Genomic DNA, 24020 nt, shown 5'->3' with positions numbered 1-24020 from the left:
AGACGGTGTGCGAGCGTCTTCACATGATCAATTTGGACTATAGGTGTCGACTACGGTAAACAGTGTGCCAGTACCGTGAGTCGCGAAGAAGGTGACCAAAGGAACACTTGGAATCGAACTCGGATCAATGGTGTCGTGTTCTCTTCGCCGACGAGAGCAGAGTATGTTACATGTCGTAGTGAAAGATTGAAGAGACTGCGAGGTAGCGATGCATGTCTCACGTATATAGTTCCGAAGGAGCATGGAGGTGGGCCAGTCATATTTTAGACCGGTACCATGAACGGATGTGGACACTTCTCATCGCTGTTGAGAGTAATCTGAGAGCTGTACAGATTGGCGACAGAATCCTGTAAACTATTGTCCATTTCGGCCATGGATTCATCTCTCCCTCCAGAACATCTTCCTCCAGGAGGCAGGAATCACACTAATGGGACAGCTTGTGGTGTCTGATGACATGAGCAGGCTTGGGACAAGCTGAAACCTGCTTTGTACTAGAAATGTAGGTCTTGGAAGAAATCATGAGTCATTGAGAGCAATCAATGCACACGTGTTGTTAGTTCAGCGAAGACAGTGTACACTTTCTGTGTCCGTATAATTGCGTGTCCTTAAAGCTCGTTCCATCTGTTGTCACGCCGTTAAAGTCTTGTGGCTCAGATGATGTGTACACGTATCTGGTTTGAATGGGTGCGCTCTAAGGTGAGGTCCAATTGGGTGGCCATCTCGGACCCCGATCTCACGCAGAGGGGGTGGGTGGAGGGGGGGGGGGGGGTTGCAAGGCGTCCGTACCCGGGGGAAAGGTGAGACCGCAGGGAAAGTGTAGTCACGTGTTTTTCTTTTCCCCAGGTGTAGACGCCCCCTACAAACTATTGGAAGAATCCTAAGGAAATGCAATCCGAAAACAAAGGAAGTAGGTTACAGTACGCTTGTTCGCCCACTGCTTGAATACTGCTCAGCAGTGTGGGATCCGTACCAGATAGGGTTGATAGAAGAGACAGAGAAGATCCAACGGAGAGCAGCGCGCTTCGTTACAGGATCATTTAGTAATCGCGAAAGCGTTACTGAGATGATAGATAAACTCCAGTGGAAGACTCTGCAGGAGAGACGCTCTGTAGCTCGGTATGGGCTTTTGTTAAAGTTTCGAGAACATACCTTCAGCTAAGAGTCAAGCAGTATTTTTCTCCCTCCTACGTATATCTCGCGAAGAGACCATGAGGATAAAATCAGAGAGATTAGAGCCCACACAGAAGCATACCGACAATCCTTCTTTCCACGAACAATACGAGACTGGAATAGAAGGGAGAACCGATAGAGGTACTCAGGGTACCCTCCGCCACACACCGTCAGGTGGCTTGTGGAGTATGGATGTAGATGTAGATGTAGATATGGGTGCTGTTGTGGGGCGGGGGTATCGGCGTGGCATATCAGAACCTCGCGTAAGTAACTTTATCTCCAGACGGTGAAACATTTGTCGTCAGGATAGTTGCAGTGTCTCATGAGGTTCGTACGATGCCTGATGTACTTGGTGGAGTGCGCCAGAATTTTCTACAAAGATGTTAGGCCTATGCCTGTACTGAATTTGGTAGTCGCCATTTTGAACATGTGGTCTACTGTAAAACAGTACGTTATCTTTGCTAAACTGCGCATCTTCATTGACTGTCCTCGTTGTTCCTGATATTCCAAAGATTTCACTGCCTCAGCGTCACTTCCTAGACTACAAGGTCGTATGCCAAAGTTATATTTCCACTCTTCTGTCGGCTCCTTCCTCAACAACTAAATGACCTCAGAAGAGCAACCATCTACGAATGGGGCAGCACTGAGAAGGAACGCCTCTATCACTTTGAGGACAGATGCGCTAAGGAGGATCCCAGTATGCTGCAAGGAACCATGCAGAGCAACGCGGTGTTGAATGTCACGCCCCAGCAATTTTGATTTAACAAATGTACCGAGATGTGGACTTATGAAGAGACAATATTTATTGCTGATACTGGTTTTATGGGCCTTGGTTCAAGGTGTAATTCTCTGCTCAACGCTGGAGATATCATCAGAGGTTTTAAAGACTCAGAAAATAGTTGCAAATAAACTCAGCAATCCGAGCTGTTTGAATGTATCCACGCAACGGTCGGTTCGTGAGGTCATCAGACCGCTGTGTAACATCGCGGAGTAGCGCCGACGTAAATTATGGGAGGCGTGTAGTTTTGAAGAGTTGGCACTGTTTGTTTTATTTAGGGCTAAGGCCCACAACGTGTCTAATTTCAACCCTTCTTCTTTTCTGTTAAAGCTGTTTCTATGCTTTTGATTTATATGACCACTCTGTACATCCCAGTTAGTAATGATCAGATGTCGCTAAAGGCACAGCGTCAGAGAAACGAATTTGGTGCTTCGCCACACATTTCCACCCGCCTTGAGTGAAGTTAACGGAGCTGTTTCACGCACATCCGTTTTCAGAAACAAAATATTCCTTTAAGAGGCTCACCAGATGAAGACTGCAAGCGAACTACGCTAAATACCTAAGAATGAATGCAAAAGTCCTCTTTTATGGGAAAATGATACCGTTTATCAGCTCGGTCTGACGGGGTAGCACTGAGCGAATTGTCACGCCAGTTGAGACGTTCGATTCGCGTTTAGTAGGATGGGTGTTCAGAATCACTTCAGCCATCCTGATTTGAGTTTCTCTTCGTTTAGTAAATTGATTAGTTGAATTATGGACTGTTTTACTTGAAAAAAAAATCCTTTTCCATTGTCTTATCTCATCTTACGTCCCACTTGTAGCCTTCATTCCTTTCCTTCCTGATTGGGTGGACACAACACTCCGTTTGACGTTTACTGGGAGGCTTCTGTCCAGTGGCAAGCGTAGCACGTAAAGCGAGCCACTTATAACAACTAGGTTATTATATAGAGTGAACCCGAAAACCAACGACAAAATTTTAGAGAATCTTCAGGAATATTAGCTGATTATTGTGGTAGAAAAACCCCTTGCTCTCTGGTGGCTGGTTACAGAGCAGTTACATTTCTTACTCCCAATTAGCCGGCCGCTGTGACCGAGCGGTTCTAGACACTTCAGTTCGCAGCCCCGCTGCTGCTGCGGTCGCAGGTTCGAATCCTGCCTCGGGCATGGGTGTGTGTGATGTCCTTAGGTTAGTTAGGTTTAAGTAGTTCTAAGTCTATGGGGACTGATGACCTCAGATGTCAAGTCCCATAGTGCTTAGAGCCATTTTAACCAATCTTACCACCATTTACTTCACTATCGATAATGCAGTGTGAAAACATCTGAACAACAATGGAAACGTCGACGGTAGCGCTGTATGGCTCGGTTGCAAACAAACTTGACACCAGCGATGCCCTCTTCACTCTCAAGCTTACATTCAGTCCCGCTCGGTTCTGATTCTGTTTTGGTTTTCCACCAAGGTCAGTAGTAAATTAACAGTGATACACATCAATATGGATAGGTTTCCCGATGAAGAGTTGACCGATCAGCACCTCGTAAATGGGGTTACTGAAGTCAATGGAAGAGCAGCACAATGCCCCGATGCTGAGCTATTCCCGCACCAATGGTAACCACATCACCGTACCTTTGCACCTGAGTATTGTGACACTATTTGTTTGTCACATGTCGCTACTGATATATTAGCTCTTGTTTCTCCTAGTTATTGGAATGTGGCGAGATGTCCTATCTGAAAGTTGTAGGCGGTGGGTAGACAATGGCGGAAACCTGGGAGGTTTCCCACCAGAAATTCTCACAGGCGGTAGTCGCTCGAGTAAGCCGCTCTGGGTATCTCTTAAGCCAGAGTAGTTCAAAAGCGCCCTTCAAAGCAATGAGAGCCACACAAGCTCTCGAGATATTTCAGCAAAAACTCACAGGTCCTCCTGAAAGTGTAAGGAGAGAACAGAGCAGCCGCTATCTTTCCGTAAACAGCATGGCAAGCGAGTTGCATTTACACGCCTAGACATAATTCCGCCAATCATAAGGTGAGGGGCAGTAAAATGCCAATTTTTCGCTTGCTCACAGAGAATACAACAAGGTCTGGAGAAGAAAGTTCTGCAATCTCTCCCTGCATGCAGGAATAGAGAGGAAGATTTTCAGTTATCCCTGTGGCAAATCTTGTGACTTCCACCCTTTCTACTGTAATTTTGAGAAGTGTGTGTGAGTACAAAGTCGGTAGCCGATTTAAGGGTGAGCACATGGCGGCGGTTCGTGTTTCTTCATTGGAGAATGTCTCTTCGGTGCCCTGCTTCAGCTTGGCGCTCCTTTAGCTATTTTGTAGTGTCTTTGCACTGCGTAGCATACAATTTGCGAGTCTCTTTCACAACTTCTGATTGCTTTTTATTGTTAGTCCTCTGTCATACTGGGATCAAAAGCTAATACTATCCAGTACGTACCCCTTTTGTGAATCGCCCAGACTTCGGATAGAGATGTGCATCCCAATTTACAGGCTCCCAGAGAGCTTTCAGGTGCCTTCTACACAGATACAATGGTTATAAATCTGGAAATTATGTAGCTGGTAATTCAGAAAAATCTTAACACCACAAACACTTAACAGTACCTCCAAAGTTCATTCATGGAGTGTCTAATTACTCATTATAAGTGTAGACAACAGAGTTTAGCACGCTGGGGGCCGACTTGGGTTTTTTAATAAGACAAGCAATGATTCGGTCCCTCACTTGGATCGACCCTCGACCCAAAACAGTCATTTACTTTAAAACAGCTAAACAGATGACACTGCCGATATGAACGCTCTCCTCCCAAGCAGCGCTTTAACTGGTGACTGCAGTACCGAAGTAAAGTTTACACCACTCACAAGTCTGATATACGCGCCACCAGCGTGCACCATTTTAGAATTCTTATGTTCACCTCGTACACCAAACTTGCCGTAATTCTTCGTCGGAATCCAAGGGCAGAACCAAGAAATCACTTCTCAGCTCTTGAATGACCACCATCGGGACAACACCGGCCTTCACACTAGGATCTTCGAGCCCACGGCATTCCATCCGAAACCGCCTGCTTCTGCGGGGCTCACCGACCAAGCGGCCTTGCCCACCGACACCGACGTCGCTCCTCACGCACAGTGCAGAGCCAACTCACAGCAACCCCCTTCTCCCTTCTCCCTCGTTCTGTCCGCCTCGCGGCGCTCGGGAAGCGAAATCGCCAAAGGTATGCGGCAACCAGAGACTCCAGTCCGATCTCGATACTGACATCGCGGCGAGTACTGAGAAGGCAGGTGATTTCAAAAACAAAACAAAAAATTAAATAGCGAGCCTTACCGGCTCAGATGCAGCATGCAACATACGTCTGTTAGCGTTGGTATTGTTAACCATATTCAGAGTGTTGTCTAGCTTCTAATGGAACCAGTCTGTGTTGTGAGAAGTTTGTGAAATACTTTTACTAACCAATCCCACTGGCTTTTTTTTATTTTTCCAACACATTCAGACTTCAGAAATAAATAGCCGTCTTAGTGCTAAAATACAAGGAAATTACAGAATCAGGATTGAGTTACGCAAAACTATAAGTAAAACACCATATTATCCAATAGCAATGATCCATTCTAGTCAACATACCATTTGAGTGAGTTACAATCCAACAAACTCGCAGCAGTAAATGTCATCATATGACTTTACTGGTTTATATGTAGGCGGAAAGAGAGGTTGTTGTTTACAAAAAGTACAGTTGTCTCAGTTTGCGCCATGTAGTAGAAGTAACGCAACCTTTATTACAAAAATAACAAACCCAGTGCGTCATGTAATAAAAATGTTCAAATGTGTGTGAAATCCTATGAGACTTAACTGCTAGGGTCATCAGTCCCTAAGCTTACACACTACTTAACCTAAATTATCCTAAGGACAAACACACACACCTATGCCCGAGCGAGGACTCGAACCTCCGCCGGGATCAGCCGCACAGTCCATGACTGCAGCGCCTGAGACCGCTCGGCTAATCGCGCGCAGCATAACTGAAACTTCCTGGCAGATTGAAACTGTGTGCCGGACCGTTGCCTTTCGCGGGCAAGTGCTCTACCAACTGAGCTACCCATGCCCAGTCCGATCGGCTAATCCCGCGCGGCCTCATGTAATAGAAGTAACGCAAGCTATATTACAAAAATGACAAACCCAGTTTCATTCCAATATAGTATTTTTAACCCTTGTTTAAAGAAATAAAAACAGCAGGTTTATTTGTATCTCACCTTGAAAATACACTAAGAAATGCTGATGTACAATCTGTTTTTTCATATATTAGTGGTGAAGCGATCCACCAAATCTTCTACATAAGATCAGCAATAGATTCATACAATTGTCCTAGACAGAATTGTTAAACCACATTAAAAACAAAAAAAAATTCAAAATGATCTTCAAAAAACTGGTAATTACTTAACAGGATCCTGGAAGCGCCAAGCGACTTCTCTTCGACCTCGTTTTGATTTGTAAATGTGAGTGGTAAAAACTATTCCGCTCAGATGTTTAAATTTAGGAAGACAAAAAACGATTCTTATTAGGCGTCCTCCAGCTGCAATTTGAAAGTTACTAACATTTCAGTAAGGCTGGCAAGTAGTGTTTCGGCAATATCCTGCCAGTGAGTCAAGTAGTGTTTCGGCAATATCCTACCAGTGAGTCATCCATATCGGTGCCACACGTGATCATTGAGTTTTGATTGTCACTGATGAACTGGGGCGCTGAACGAAGAGATCATCAGCAGTTCAAGGTCAACTGCTGCGTGTTCAGTGACAGATTGGCAAGTAATTTCCACGATATGCGTGATTCGGTACAAAGCTGTCACTTTCCATCTAACGTTTGAACACTACAGCGCATTCATGACTAACCATAAAGCTGTGCACTTTCATGTGGGGAGGAGTTCAGATCGATATACAACCGCAAACTGCTCACCGTTATTAACGCAAAACCGCAGAGAATTTCACTGGCGGAGCAAAATATGAATTTGCTTGTGATCGATCATCGAAGCGTACGCGGAAAAGTCAAGGCCTGGTTTCGCAACGTTCGTCGTAAAGGCTCAGACCTCATTTAGAACAACAGCACAATATTTGGCGCAAAGCTGTCTCGGATATGGCGATTTCAAAAGCTGAGTACGTTTATATGGGCTAGAATATAATTTTTTCCCGCAGCCCATAAATACATCCAGTAAACTCCTTTCTAAGTCTGGACAATAGTTGTGAATGGGCTTCGTCAATTGATGATTGCCGCTTAAAATTTTTTTGCTAGACGTTTATAGTCTTTCTTCTAACATCTACCTTCCCTTTAAAGAATAGGCGCCTTTCCCAATTATATCGCGATCTAACTCAATATAATTATATAATTTACCACACATGATGGAAATGGTTAAAGTATTTTGAGCTGAAGTAGTATTTATCTGTGGTACAGTGTTTCTTTTATGAAAAATGTGCACCTATGTATGTAGTCAGCGTCCACTTGAAACTGATGCTACACCCGTAGTTCTTGACAGTTCTTGAATGTTTGCTGTCGTTCGCACAATTTTCGTTATGAAATATACGTATTCTCACGTACAGTGGAACTCATGTTCCAAACATATCTTGTAACTGAATCACAAGAATATCGAGATTTGAAGCCTTTACGCTATTTAGATGCTTGAGTGCTACATGGAGGGTCATGAGCAGATTCTGTATCTTCTGAAGCAAAACATGGGATGCCTTTACTACACGTATTCCAATTGAAGTGTCTTCACACGAAATAACTAAGGGAGCTATATTGTCCTACAGAAGCAACAGTTTCCGATTACAGCGTGAATTTCCATCTTACCATGGTCGTCTGCAATGTTTTAGAGAGACAGAGAAAGAGAAAGACAGAGAGAGAGAGAGAAGTAAAACTAGCAGGGAAGAAGCGATAGCGCCTTGGGCAGGTGGCAGTTTCTTCTGTACGCACCAGTATCGCCTGGTACGAGACGGACAGCTAAAATCAGTTTTACTGTGGTACAGTGGCCTTAAAGCGGTAACAATCAACAGACTTCGCTCGAATTCACAAACGTTGCTCATTAACCACGGTTTATGTCCGGCTATTGAGACACCTTTCCGGTACATTATGAATGGAAAAACACACGACACTTGTATAATATTCTGCAGTATTTATTATTTTACAAATAGATTTTTGGCTGTGATACCATTGTCAAATATCTGACGGTGGCATAGCAGCCGAAAACTAATTTGTATATTAATAAATACTGTGGGATATTGCACCAGTGCCGTGTGTTTTTTCATTTATAATGTAGAAAAAATTCTACCAACACAACAGCCAGTTAATGCAACCTTTCCAGTACATCGTCTGCACAGTAATGACAATGTCTGGAATAACTCATCTCTGCTGTAGTCAGATGATTTGATCTAACAGGTCCTAATTTAACATATACTGCCCGACAAAGAAAGTGAAGCACCCAGAAGGCATGATCGGACGTCAGTGTAACTTAGTACACCAACACACCATTGGCGGATATGTAAATGATTACGAGTTGCCTGCGACAGGTGAAGTGGCCAGCAAAGCGCATTAGCGCTGTTCGTGTTTCGTTACCAGGCACAGTAGGGTATATAAGCGGCGTGAACAGCGTCAGATGTTGCGTGATCACTGTGAAGGACGAGAGGATGCCGCATACTTCTGTGAGATGGCATTATCAGCGCAGGACAGAGTATGTGATGGGCCTCATTGTGGGACTCAGTTTTTCGCACTGGTCGAATCGTATAATATGCAGATTTATGGGGCATTTGGATGTGATAGTGATCGTATGTTGAGCTGCATGGGAACGTAACAACAGGCCTACTCGTCATCAAGATTCTGGATGACAACGCCTGACCACAGCAACGGAAGATCGCCGTATTCTGCAGAAAACAGCTTTCACGTCTGGGTCTGTCATCCGAGTACAAGCAATGGCTCTGAAACATTGTGTGTCGTCCCCCACCATTGGTGGGAGTCCAGCTAACAACTGCCCCATGCACAGGCTTCCATAAACAACAAAACACCCTGCTGTGTTTGGAGTCGTGATGTGACTTGAAGGCATCAACTGCTAATCAATGGCGATGCATTGTGTTCAGCAATGAATGGGCGGCTCTGCACTGCCCTTGACGTCCAGCGTCGGAAAATATGGCGTAAATTTCGTCCTGGTGCACTTTGCATTGTTGCCAAATTTATTCATGCTACGGCTGCTCTCAGGTGGTCTCCCCCATCTCCTCTCCCTGCCTGGGGTATAGATGTGGTATCATAACAGTTGAATTGGTATGCAAATCAAGTAAATTAATATGTCAATTCATTAAATTAATTATGCAAATTAATTAAATTGAAAATGGTGGGAAACTGAAAAATGGTTCAGAATTCAAAAAATGGTGGGAATTCCAAAAAAATGGCGGAAAATTCAAAATGGTGGAAATTTCAAATTTTGGCACTGCCAGACACCCCCCTCCTCCACTTCTTCACTTGTCAATTGGCACGAAAAGACTCTGTGCTGAACTACTGGAGAGGAAGGTACGGTCTTTATTCATTTAGTGGGAAAATCTCGGCTGTTGGTGTGGGAGGTGCATGTATTGGCAACTACATCCTAATTACAGATCATTATATGATTCAAAAACACCACTAATTGACATTTAAAACAAACAGCATAGATCACCTAACAAATACCGCAGCACCAATAGGATATGCACCTTCTGCTGTCAACTCCGAGCAGATGTGTGGCGCGAGAAAAAACTTTGCCACTGCATCAGGCAAGCGCCCGACTTCATACCACTTTCGCAATAGCGTGCGTGTGGTGTCTGTGGTAGGTTGGGAGTGTCAGGCCCTAGACATCCATACCTCATGACAGCTAGCTATGGAATGCACCAAGACAGAGTTCAAGATATGTCCACGTGCATACAGCACTCGCAGAGTAATGGAGGTGTTGGTTTAACAAGATACAGAAATTGAGATCTATGCTGCAATGTCATTCGACGATAGTTCCATGAGATCGAAGCGAAGTGACATTTTGTTTTCGTGAGAAGTCATCGAGAGCAGTGATTTTGAACTCGAAGAACTGGGTCAAATACGTTGAAATTACGGAAAAACTGATAAAATTTCGAAATTGACGAAAAATGCGTAAAACTGGGGAAAAATACGACAAAAAATGTAGATGAATGAGGGTAGTTACATGTTGTTTTGGGTATATGAAAACCATTTCATCCCATTCCTCTTTCTGTTGTGCTGGCTCTGATTAACAGAAGTGCACTGAGGATTTCCAACCACATGGTGCAGGTCAGTACTCGACTCCAACAAGCACACGAATTATTGATCTACGGTTCATTCCAGCGATACCACAAGGACAGCATGTGGGGGAATATACGAACAGCCACTATCTACTACATCGAAGTATGGTGACGCAGCATTCATGCTGAAATCTAGAAACAAGTCCATTGATTCACAACATCACAGGAGCAGAATATCTACAGTCTGTTCTTCATCCTGATTAGCTGGAAGACCTATATGTTAAATAATTTCGTGGGAATGAGACATATGCGGAAAGGGGGGGGGGCTGCGGTGATGTCTTCGCAAAAGTCACTTGCACCCTTGTTTGTTGCTCTTTCTGCATTACGTTTGTCAGTTCATCCTGCTCTGGCACATGCCTACGACTGAGCAAGAACGTACGTAAAATAAACAAATGAATCGAGAGCTTTTCAATTGTTATTGTGCCCTTTATTCCTCCACAAATATGTGATAAGGACGATGTGGCGGGAGGGTTTTGCTTCTGGGAAGCAATGGTAGGCCGTGCAAAACCACATCCAGCTGCTGTGAGTATGGACATATTACAATTGTTTAGGCCCTATACACCTATAAATGCTACTTGATTGCACGTAACGCAGTTGGAAAGCAAAGTTACTGTGGTTCGTTTTCGGACTTATCACCGGAGGTGTGTGGGAAGTGATCAGACTAAAAAAACATTTATTAGTAGTCGTAATGGGAGGAAGTGATTTCAAAACGTTCACGAGTATATCCGACTGTAAGGGGCGATAGATTCATTTCCTAGACACCTGCACTGTATAACAATGCAAGGGTTCAAATGGACCTGTTATGGTGTTCACAAAGGGCAGGCATACGACTGTATCAGCATAGATGCGCAGAATGTTCTCTCATCAGCTCTCCTAAGCAGTCCCTCACATGTTCTTTGTCACACTATCGACTGCACTGTTTATTACAGTACACCAACCCTGTGCTTTACAACAGTTTTTTGAGAGAATCTTGGAGGGATGCAGCATCTTCTGGAAGTGCTGACTGAAAATACTTGCAGTATATTCTCGAATATGATTGGCTGGAAAATCTCAATGTCAAATAATTCCCTAGAGCTGAGGAGAATCGAGACTCCTAGCCAGTGTGAATGTGGAGATACCGTAACTTTTTCTGATGCTACACACAAAGAATCGATAGTTGCATTGCTTGTTTGAAATGCATATGTGTTGGAGTGTAAAGTTACTGTGCTCAGTGTTCTGACATATACAAAGAAAATGGCGTAGGTGGGACAACATCCAGTGATAAAGAAGGTATAGATCTGATGTGGAAAACTGCTGTTTCAATGTATCAACAGCCATTAGTGGTATGAAAGATTTTATGTGGAAAATTATGTCCAGTCATAAGAAGGATATAGCTTTACATGGGAAATTGATATTTCCAGAGCCACAGTTGTCAGGAGGAGGTGTTTTTAATACTTCGCTCATGTCACCATATTGGTGCTGTAATCATAATATTTAATTGTAATTACACTAATAACTATGTGACTAGTTTCCTAGCCGGCAGGTGTGGCCGAGCGGTTCTAGGCGTTTCAGTCTGGAACCACGTGACTGCTATGGTCGCAGGTTCGAATCCTGCCTCGGGTATGGATGTGTGTGATATCCTTAGGTTAGTTAGGTTTAAGTAGTTCTAAGTTCTAGGGGACTGATGACCTCAGATGTTAAGTCCCACAGTGCTCAGAGCCATTTGAACCACTTGAACCAGTTTCCTAGGAGAACTCTGCTTGGTGCCCAGGTGTGTAGTGTAGATAGCCAGTGGCCTGAACGATAGGACATTTCTGGTTTGAGGTGTGAGCCTCTGCTGAGCCCCCAAACTGGTCAGGTGAGATATGACGGTATAGTTGACCTAGCCATGTCGCCTTCTGGGCGGGTGACTAGTGAATTAATACTCAATATGTGCTTTCGCGATTGTATGTGTTGTGAGTAATCTCCGGGTTTCAGGTGGAAATTTGAGAAGATTCAAAATGGCGAGTGTTTGCTCTTTGACAATTCTTCTGGTGGTTAGTGTGGTGTCACCGCCAGACACCACTTGCTAGGTGGTAGCCTTTCAATCGGCCGCGGTCCGTTAGTATACGTCGGACCCGCGTGTCGCCACTATCAGTGATTGCAGACCGAGCGCCGCCACACGGCAGGTCTAGAGAGACTTCCTAGCACTCGCCCCAGTTGTACAACCGACTTTGCTAGCGATGGTTCACTGACAAAATACGCTCTCATTTGCCGAGACGATAGTTACCATAGCCTTCAGCTACGTCATTTGCTACGACCTAGCAAGGCGCCATTACCAGTTACTATTGATACTGAATCATGTACCGTCAAAAGCGACGTTCACCATTAATGCAATAAAGTTAAGTATTCCACCAGCTACATCCGTTTTTTTCTAAATTCTAATTTCCTTGTCCTGTTCCAGACCTCACGCCAGCCTGCGTGAGCAAAAACGCGTGCCTTTCGGCTTCCTCTAGTAACACAGTGTTGGCTCTCCTGCCAACCTACAACAGTTGGCATTCTTTTTGTGTGTTCACCAATCTTTCTAGGAAGGCCTCTGAAACTGCCATCACTTTAGAATGGGGATGCTCCAAAGGCCTACACCATAAAGGATTCCAGTATTCACTTAGAATCACTTAGCTTCTCAGTATTTCACAACCATCAAACAAAGCTGCCTCGTTAGTCCACAAAGCAAAACCCCTCCACTCCTGCTGGTGGAACAGTAGGGGCTGCTCAGCCAAGTGAATACGGCAAACACATAAACACAACCAATTGTGCTGGTACTTTGCGTCACCGCTAGCCGCTCCCACCTTTAGTGGGTAGTTACCAGACTCGCTGCAGGATTAGCCACTGCCACTTTGGTGCAAGCCACAGGACAGCTGGTCTTAGGGCAGTCCACAGCCTGCTAACACAAAGTGTGGATCGCTAAAGGCTACATGCTCCCAACCTTCCTTAGATACCAAGTGTACGATATTGTGAAGGTGGTGTGAAGTTGAGTGCTGGTGTGCTGTGGTGACAAAGTTTTTCTAGCGCCACACATCTGCTCACAGTTGAGGGTGGATGTATTACTCAGCTTGTGGTACATGTTAGGTTATCTTTGATGTTTGTTTTAAATATCTGTCAGTGATATTTTGAATTATATTATTATATGTAAATGGGATATATAGTTGCCAATAAATGCACCTCCCACACCAACAACTGGGCTTTTTCCGTCAAAATAAATAAAGACTTCCTCTCCAGCAGCTCAGCACAGACTGATTCTTTTTTCTCCTCCCCCCCCCCCCCCCAAATACAAAAGTGGAGAAATGGGGGAGGGGGGTGTCCAACAGCACTGTCTGGCGGTGGTGGTGTGAGCTAGGGATTCAAAATTTGAAATTCCCCATTTTGAATTTCCCACCACTTTTTTGAAATTTCTACCATATTTTGAATTTCCTGCTATTTTGAATTTAATTAATTTGCATATCAATTTAATTGTACTCTTGCCACATCTACACCCCAGGGAGAGATAAGGGGACCATCCAAGAAGGGTCGCCATCTTTAATTAATCTGGCAACAATGCAGAGTGAACCAGAATGAACATTAGTCCCCTACTGGCAGCGAGCTGGAGAGAGGTACCATTCTTGCAATGTTTTGGCACAGTGGTGTTACTCCTGGCATCAAGGTGTAGTGAACCAGCATTATGACTTTAGGTCATGGCTGATAGTGATTGAGGAAACTTTGGTAACTCACCGGTATGCTACAATGACAGAATAGTTGTGATTAGCCAACGACTACAACGCTTTTTCGTTTCAAGTGCGCAACTTCGCCGTTCTCTGCGTGTTAGCTCCCAGTCTTTGAGTCAAGCCGATATTGTGCTGAGATATACCCAGATATCACTGCTGTCTTCGCTGAATGGGACTTCCTCATAGATAACTGCATAATCTTCAAAAACTAATTCTGTCCTCTGTCATTAAATGTTAAACAATCTCACTGACGACCCTGTTGCACAATAGTGGCATCCGTCACGACTTCCTTATGTTAACGCATTTTATATTCCATTCATCTTGTAACAACGCTGTGCTTCTAGTGTCACTTGTCATTTTAACTTTTGTAGTTCTGTATAGTTCCAAGTTCTGGACTTAACTAGAGAAAAAAAAGCAGCAAACTACATCAATCTAGGATGTGTGACTTCACGCCAACTCTTACTCAGGGCTTGTAGGAGAACTTTCTGGGAAGTGTTGTGCGTTTCGAGTCCAAGCACATGGACGTTAAACAACGTACGTTTCACACGTCATGGAAAATGCAACTTCCTACATTACTTTATTATACTGTTCCGACATGTAAATATGGTTTACGAATTCATAAAATTGAATGTCATAAAGTACTACTATGGCTAAGAAACTTAAAAATGAAAACACTCCATACACAGAATAGACAATTTCAAAACTCAATATTAATCTTTTTCGTTAGTATCAGTGTACTATCATTTTCCTAATTCAGGCAATAACATGGAATGTCATATCCAGATATAACGCGTTTTCCGGGAGCACGCCAACGATCAAGTCTTCCTTAAATATGTTATGGCCTTTCTGGTTATATCGAGCACTAAGTCTCCCACGGTTTACCATTTCGTTGTATGCACGTTACAGCACAATCAAAGGTACAGCTATGAGGACATAAAAAGAGAACGCTGAATTTCTCTGTAACGCTTTGAAGACAGTATGGTTGGCAAAATAATTAAGTGATGAAATGCGTGTTTTTCCCATGGAGGATGCTCATCTACATTTATATGTAATATTACAGTTCACAAGTCAGCACCATTAAGCATGTGATGTGTCTGAACAAGGCGACCCCAACCGCTCGTATAAAGACAGGTTAGTGATAGCAACACGCTGGATGTGACGGATGGGCCGGCCGCTGTGGACGAGGGGTTCCAGGCCCCTCAGTCTGGAACCGCGATGCTGCTACAGTCGCAAGTTCGAATCCTGCCTCGGGCATGGACGTGTGTGATGTCCTTAGGTTAGTTAGGTTTAACTAGTTCTAAGTCTAGGGGACTGATGACCTCAGATGTTAAGTCCCATAGTGCTTAGATGGATGACCCATCATACATGTGGAATGGACCTCCACTGTTTTCGACTGTAGGTTGAAGGTCGGGGCAACAACATACTGTAGATATCCCTGACAATACGACTTACGACCCAACATGACTCGGAGTATGTGCATTCCCAAAAATATTGCTAAGCTAATCAAAAAAAAATGGTTCAAATGGCTCTGAGCACTATGGGACTCAACTGCTGAGGTCATTAGTCCCCTAGAACTTAGAACTAGTTAAACCTAACTAACCTAAGGACATCACACACATCCATGCCCGAGGCAGGATTCGAACCTGCGACCGTAGCGGTCTCGCGGACTAAGCTAATCATTCCTGAATATTTTTAAAGGAAACATTCATATGAAAATGTGTGATTTTTAGCATGGGAAAGAAAGGCGTTATTCAATATCAACAAAAGTTTACGATATGATTGACAAGAAAAATACATCTAAGATGCACAATAGGATACAAGCAAACAACCAATGCAAATTGTGCAGAACGCTTGGTACTTTGGGACAATTTGCTACCAGACCCAATGAGAGGTGAGATACGAGGAAGTTCAGAAAGTAAATTACACATGTCATCCCATTTCTTCCGTGGAGACGAGGAGGGTAGTCTGTGGTCGACTTCAATGAGCGTCCTTCCCTATCAGCATCGCACGTCTGTCTGTCCTTAGGTTCAAATGGTTCAAATGGCTCTGTGCACTATGTGACTTAACTTCTGAGGTCATCAGTCGCCTAGAACTTAGAACTAATTAAACCTAACTAACCTAAGGACATCACACACATCCATGCCCCAGGCAGGATTCGAACCTGCGACCGTAGCGGTCACGCGGTTCCAGACTGAAGCGGCTTTAACCGCACGGCCACACCGGCCGGCCTCTCCTTAGGAAAACGGTTGACACCATTTCACTACACTACATTTTGTTCAGCTATTGCATTTTGTCCAGAGTTCCACGGTGAGTCTGTTTGCCATTTAGACGTTTTGTCTGTAAGACTCTTACTGATCTGTTTACTTCAAGTTTGGATTATGTTTCCAGTTTTTGCATCATTTCACTCCCACACTGCGATGCACCTCGTTGAAATTCATAGTGAAAACCTTAAGCTCTCTATTACTTTGCACCATGCATAAAAGGCATCTGAGGGTTTTTACCACGAATTCAAAAATTGTTTAGCAGCTGATTTTCCCCACATATATGATGAACCTCTTATCTGTACCATAGCAGAAATGTGACTACGGAAAACCTGGAATATATATATACTGTGGTAACACATATCAATACCACCCCACGGGTGTCGAAGTTGGTAACGGAACTGCAAAGTTCCCATCAGACGCCGACAGCGGTTGTAGGGGACCCGGCGGATCCAATGAAGCACATCTGCTGAGCCACACTTTCAGCAGCCCCATACCACGAGCGTCCTCTGCCACTGCATTATAGGACAGCTGGCGACAGCAAGACGCTCCACTTGCTCTTAGAGTCTCTTCGCTACCGCTTCATCGTTCATAGTTCATGCAGCCTCATCCTTGTTGACACTGTGATACCTGGACTCTATTTCTCCCTGCATTATTTGTGACAAGACTTCATACACTTGGTGAAATACAACTTAAGTAAATCTTCTGTTTACTATGTCAACTTGTTTGCTAATCTTTTCTCATCCTGCCCAGCTTTCTTACAACTACATTGCCTCTCCACTCTGTAGCCACCTCTCCTTAGTGTTGTGTACAAAGTCGTACACAACAGGTACTCAGTTCGTCCCACTTGTTGCACAATGGTCTTAGTTTGGGACGACAGATGTAACTTACTTTCTGAAGTCCCTACCCAGTAACATGAGAAGCTGAGTTCACGTCGAGACATTACTATACAGGGTGGCAGCCATCCGAGGAACATTTTAGAGAACTGGTTTAAAAAATTTTATTTCAAAGGCCCAGGTAAATCTTTCCAAGTTTTCTCTCTGAGAAACCTCCGCTGTGCCGACGTGAAAAGTTGTCTGCCTGTCAGAACCGAGGCAATTCTCTCCAGTTAAAGCCGTTGACAAGAGACGCCTGAGCCCTCTGCTGAAATCGCTAGGGAATTCACGCCATTGGTTTAAGCCAACAGCATGCGTGGGACATGGGTCATTTGTGTGGACGCTGGAGAATTCTGCACGTGTACGTTATTCTCGTTCGAGTGTGGGGTTGACAGCCTGGTGGCTTGCATTCATACACGTCAACTGTTGCTCGAAAATCTTGTACGATCGAGACTTCGACCACAACAGACGTCTTTCTTGGGAGGCAGAGGCTCTGGCTCTGCGCCCTGTGGCAGGCCACCAACATAAGTTACCATGAACCGCCTCCCCATCCGTTGCCCACTTATTTAATTGCTTGTCCTCCTACACTGGCCTACACCTGGTATTCTATATACCGAAAAATATGCTCTCTATTTGATTTAATTTTCTGTTCTGTCATTTAGGCCGGTCGGTGTGACCGAGCGGTTCTAAGCGCTTCAGTCAGGAACTGCGCTGCTGCTACGGTCGCAGGTTCGAATCCTGAATCGGGCATGGATATGTGTGACGTCCTTAGTTAGGTTTAAGTAGTTCTAAGTCTAGGGGACTGATGACCTCAGATGTTAAATCCCATAGTTCTTAGAGCCATTTGAACCATTTTTTGTCATTTAGCGGCAGCGCTGGATGCCCACTCACAAGTCCTGACCCCTCGACCCCTTGTACACTGTTGTCTTAAGCCGAACGCAGCAACATTCTTCCCTCTCCCTGCATACGTATATTATTATCGTTCGAGTGGGGGTTGACAGCCTGTTGGCCTGCATTCATAAACGTCAGCTGCTGCCGGATAATGTTGTAAGACCCGAAATTCGTGAATCTAATTACTTATGGAAATAAAAATTATTTTCATAAAGGTATTCGGTTGCTGCACGGTGCCCTGTTGAACTTCTCTTCTCACATACAGATTGCTTATAACCTGCCTCATGTCAGGCAGTACAGTGAGGCAGAAATATAAATGTGCCGATAATTACTATCAGCGTTCATACATCAGTACAAAGGAGCGCCCAGCAGGCACTTGTGGTTGGCCGCATACCTCGAACTGAAGGGCCGTCTCCGCCGCCCGCTGATCCTCCTCGCTGCTGGTAGCGGGCTCGAACCAAGTACAGCACAGTGTGATGCCCACACGACCTGCAGACAGCGCCAAACTCTCTCAGTACAGACAGCATCCATACATTCGTGAGGCACAGTACAAAGCCTGTGCACATAACTTCCGTCACACATAAATAAGTGAATTGTAGAAAAATGCCCTGTTTTGGAAAAAAGTCCCATCACCTCGACGGAAACAATTATTCTGGCGTGGCACATGATACAAAGTGGTCAAATATTTTTGTTGGTCATATGAGCGGCATTTACCCGGATGGGAAAAATAAAATATGTGGGCATATTTCACCTTGGACAACCCATTCCTGTAGCAGAAGTCGCTAACTCACGCGTAGCCGCGCGGGATTAGCCGAACGGCCTAAGGCGCTGCAGTCATGGACTGTGCGGCTGGTCCCGGCGGAGGTTCGAGTCCTCCCTCGGGTATGGGGGTGTGTGTTTGTCCTGAAAATAATTTAGGTTAGGTAGTATGTTAAGTTTAGGGACTGATGACCTTAGCAGTTAAGTCCCATAAGATTTCACACGCATTTGAACATTTGAACTCACGCGTGCTTGGTGGCACACACGAATCGGGGGTAACCGGTTCGAATCCTGGCAGTGGAAGAAATCGCCACCACCAGTATTTGGCTGGCAAAGGGAGGAGTGATGGTAGCGAAGAGTTTGTGATCGCTCACCAGTCTGTGCGCCCACGTCCTGTCTGCAGTGTCTCGTGTAGTGATACTGTTAATGGGCCACCTATCGGATGGGGACCCTAAGCTGGGCGGTCCCCTAGGAGCTATCGAAAGGAGGAGTAGGCTATGTACTGTCACCTGTTCTAGCTCCCTTTCTTTATGATCATCTTCCATCCCAAACATGACACCACAGTATACGTATACCGATTAACGTCTCCTACACTCACCCTACGTCGTCCATGTTGGACTGTGATTTTAAAACTGCAAGAGTTAATCATTTGAAAGACAGATTAAAACCATTATCGCTGTGAGTCACTTTTATTTGCTTTCACGTTTCCAGTGTTTCCACCTTCATCTCCAGCTGGATCAATGGATTACGTTAGAAATTCTAATAATGAACGTATGTGTTCCTTGTGCTGGAACGTCTTCGAAATACAGGGAAAGACAGAGCTGGAGGCATCCATGAAAAAAAAAATCCACTGACGCACCTGAGGATGTCGGTGTAACCCATCACAATACGTCGTGGGAGAAAACAACTTGCAGTTCAGTTCAGTTTACTGCAATGATTTCTAGACCTATTATTGGGAAACTCTAAACAGGACATACATATTCAATACTCATGCTGGCGTACAATGTTTTACATTATACAAGGTGAGTCAGGAGGAAAGGTACATGCTTTGACGGGTGATACTACTGATAATTCTGAACAAAAAACTTCTAATAAACATATCACCTTATCTTAACCGTCTCTGGGTAAACCAATGAAAATAGCTAGGAACGGGAAAGGCGCAGGTGACGGTAAATTAAGATACTGTTATATTACTGTTTGTTTAATTGTGTACGTTTCCTCCCAGATGTTCAAACAGTCCACAGTCAACTTCAATGCATGTTGCTGCTCTTGTAGACAGGTGTTGTTTCGCCGGTCAGAGCTCAGTTTTGCATTCCTTTACCTGGGCACAAGCATGTAAAATACGAGCGAGAAGTTCCTCTCTTGTTTCCACTCTGCGCTTGTAGACGTCGTTCCCACAAACAGTAATACAGTGAGGTAAGATTGGGTGACCTCGGTGGCCAAGCACTGACTCCACGGCGACCGATCCAACGACCAGGATACGTTGTGTCACTGGCCGTACAGAATGTGTAGGAGCTCCGTCATGCTGAAAATACATACGAGCTCGTGTTGCCAAAGAGATATCCTCCACGTATTCTGGTGACACATTTTGAAGAAACTCAAGATACCGTGTCCCAGTAAGACGATTGTCTATAACAACTGGATCGATGAGTTGGTCATCAATAATACCGCACTACACGTTGACTGAGAAACGTCGTTGAAAATTCGTTTCCACAGTAGCGTGCACATTTTCATTTGCCCAAACATGAGTTGCGTGTGTTGTTGATTCCGTTGCGGGTAAATGGTGACTCATCGGTGAACAGAATACGTGGAATTAATTGCTCAATGGCAGTGATCCACTGACAGAATTCTTGCCGGGCGGCAGCATCTCTTTCATGCAGGTGTTGTACACTCCGCCGATGAAAGGGATACAGACCGTGCTCGTGTATTGTGCGTATCATTCGTGTTTGTGGAATACCAAGTTGGGCAGCAATTCTTCTTGAGCTAGTAGTAGGGTTGGTTGTATGGCACGTTCAGAGACAATCCGGGAAACACCCTGGTAAACACCCTACTATCTGGCACTCCGCGATTCCGAAATTGTTGTTTGTATTCTCGAAAAGCAGTTCTGGAATTCCCATTGGACAAACCATAGATAAAATACCATGTCAGCACACTCTGCATGTGTGAAGATCCGTAGCATTGTCACTACACAAAATGGTAGCCGGCCGTTGTGGCCGAGCGGTTCTAGGCGCTTCAGTCCGGAACCACGCTGCTGCTACGATCGCAGGTTCGAATCCTGCCTCGGGCATGGATGTGTGTGATGTCCTTAGGTTAGTCAGGTTTAAGTAGTTCTAAGTTCTAGGGGACTGATGACCTCAGAAGTTAAGTCCCATAGTGCTCAGAGCCATTTGAACCATTATAAAACAACATCAATAAAACCTCTTGAAGCAGTGTCCTACATTTCAGTGATGATTTGCTGTCCTGTCCCTTCTTACCTTGTATGAATGTCTGTGTACAAATTGCTTGGCAGCTATTTGACTGGAAGGTTGGAAGGAGGCTACTCTTCCTAGACTTCAATGATAGTTTGCTGTCCAATCCCTTCTTACCATGTATCTGTGTACACGCTTCTCAGCAGCTATACACCTGTAGATGGTACATGGTAATTCTTAGAGCAGCAACTGTAGTACCGTTTCCCGCCAATATCGAGTGGTTTTGTGGGCTAGAGTACACAGCAAGGTGAAAATATACACACACGCGATCGGAAACGGGAACAAAACCCGTTCAAGTGCCCTCAGTTGAGCCTCTTACACCAAGGAGACCACCTCTGGTACATTCAATCGGGGGGAGTGAAATAGGATGAAATTGTCTCCTGTACTGTGATGGACAGTCCATTTCAAAAAATCACGAACAGCTCCAGAACAAGCAGTTGTCTCTACCATTTCCAAAATTCATACTCAGTCCATCCAGTACCATGATTATTATTTGCTGAAAAGTATTCCTCCTATGCTCATCCATTGCCATCCCATTCCATCCCATCCCTTGCGTAGGATGATATGGACGCAATCCTAAGCTGTATGCTTACAGGTAACACTCTTAACGAACTCCTCTCTGTCGAACACCAACACCTCATCAAATGAACATATTTCCTAGGAATTTAATTAATGTTTAAATAGATAAACAATATATTGCTCGAAGTTACGATACATTTCGTGTCACAAGATCCGTTTTTTCACGAGAGTTTTTTTCCATCTTCCTGCCAATTTTATGCAGTTGTATTCGTTGGAATTTATCAGTTTGGCTTCCCTGCCAAAATTTAGGAAATTCTTCCAGCAGAATGATACATATATAAATAAATGAATACAATTCCCAAGACATTATCTTACGTCCTTGCTCTCCAGTAGCTCAGCACAGGCTCAGTCTTTTTTCCACCGATTCACAAGTAGGGTAGGGGAGAAGTATGTGAGGGGCAAGGGGAAGTGGGGGGAAGGGAAGTGGGGGGGAGGAGAAGTGGGGGTGTTGATGTCATCAGTGTGACATTGCCACATCTGCTCCCATGGATAACACGTGGGGGAGAGCTGCAATCTTGCACAAATTTGGCAACAATGCAGACTGTCCTAATTTTCATGATTATGAACAAGCACTTTCCTCCACTTACGAAACGGTTACATTTGATAAGAATATAGTAATTTTAAAACTGTATCTTTTTTCAATTCTAGTTAAGAATTAAACATTAATTGCAAGATGAAAACTGAAAATCAGTTGGAATTTGAACTCAGATGCCTTAAGAGCTATGAGCTCTTGTTCAATGGAGATGTGCTTCACAGTAGCGAAGATGAACAAGTGCTCATGGCTTTTCAGATATGCGTTCTAGACCCCCTGTTTACCGGACATCGTTTCCTTGTTTTAGTCCATACTACCACCTATGAAAGTTGCTTACCCTACAGTCTTAGCAGCGACAGTACCAGTACAGGTATTCCACTGACAGAGGTATCAGAAAAGTTTTCGCTTATAACTCTCGACTTCTCGGTTTCTGGTGCAGGGACCCTTACCTCAAATTGATACATTTATCCTCCTCCATCATCCTATAAGTTTGTAACATCATCACAGAATCCCCATACATATGGATACATTTACAGGGGCTGACGCACGTAACTTTAACGTTCTGTAGCGTCGTTGAATGGCCTTTCTGAACATGGGTTCCTACGTAAAACTTGATCTACTTAGTGCCCTCTGTAACCTCCAGAAGTCTGTAAAATAAACTGTGAAATACTTTGTATAAACTTCGCTTCACTAATTTATTTTTCAAGAAGCTTGCTCACTTAAGGTTTCTTTCTACACTACTGGCCATTAAAATTCCTACACCACGAAGATGGCGTGCTACAGACAGGAAGAAGACGCTGTGATACGCAAATGACTAGCTTTTCAGACCATTCACACAAGGTTGGCGCCGGTGGCGACACCTACAACGTGCTGACCGATTTCTCATACAGAAACAGCAATTGACCGGCGTTGTCTGGTGAAACGTTGTTGTGATGCCTCGTGTAAGTTTGAGAAATGCGTATTGTAGCCAATCGCGATTGCGGTTTATCGTATCGCGACATTGCTGCTCGTGTTGGTCGAGATCCAATGACAGTTAGCAGAATACAGAATCGGTGGGTTCAGGAGGGTAATACGGGACGCCGTGCTGGATCCCAACACCCTCGTATCACTAGCAGTCGAGATGGCAGGCATCTTATCCGCATGGCTGTAACGGATCGTGCAGCCACGTCTCGATCCCTGAGTCAACAGATGGGGACGTTTGCAAGACAACAACCATCTGCACGAACAGTTCGACGACGTTTGCAGCAGCATGGACTATCAGCTTGGACGCCATGGTTGCGGTTACCCTTCACGCTGCATCACAGACAGGAGCGTCTGCGATGGTGTACTCAACGACGAACCTGGGTGCACGAATGGCAAAACGTCATTTTTTCGGATGAATCCAGATTCTGTTTACAGCATCATGATGGTCGCATCCGTGTTTGGCGACATCGCGGTGAGCGCACATTGGAAGCGTGTATTCGTCATCGCCATACTGGCGTATCACCCGGCGTGATGGTATGGGGTGCCATTGGTTACACGTCTCGGTCACCTCTTGTTCGCACTGACGGCACTTTGAACAGTGGACGTTACATTTCAGATGTATTACGACCCGTGGCTCGACCCTTAATTCGATCCCTGCGAAACCCTACATTTCAGCAGGATAATGCACGACCTCATGTTGCAGGTCCTGTACGGGCGTTTCTGGATACAGAAAAT

General features: G+C 44.6%; 1 protein-coding gene across 1 annotated transcript in view; it reads right to left on the bottom strand.

The window, feature by feature from the left end:
- LOC126412279 (myrosinase 1-like) overlaps positions 1 to 24020 on the bottom strand; it is a 205987-nt gene that overhangs the window by 30464 nt on the left and 151503 nt on the right. Inside the window, exon 7 of the mRNA XM_050081789.1 lies at positions 18379 to 18473. Coding sequence (XP_049937746.1) covers positions 18379 to 18473 — 95 coding nt within the window. The remainder of the gene's footprint in view (positions 1 to 18378; positions 18474 to 24020) is intronic.

This window comes from Schistocerca serialis, chromosome 7 (assembly GCF_023864345.2).
Source record: "Schistocerca serialis cubense isolate TAMUIC-IGC-003099 chromosome 7, iqSchSeri2.2, whole genome shotgun sequence".
NCBI lineage: Eukaryota > Metazoa > Arthropoda > Insecta > Orthoptera > Acrididae > Schistocerca > Schistocerca serialis.
Note: the sequence above shows the minus strand (reverse complement) of the source record. Positions and strands in the feature narration are given on the sequence as shown.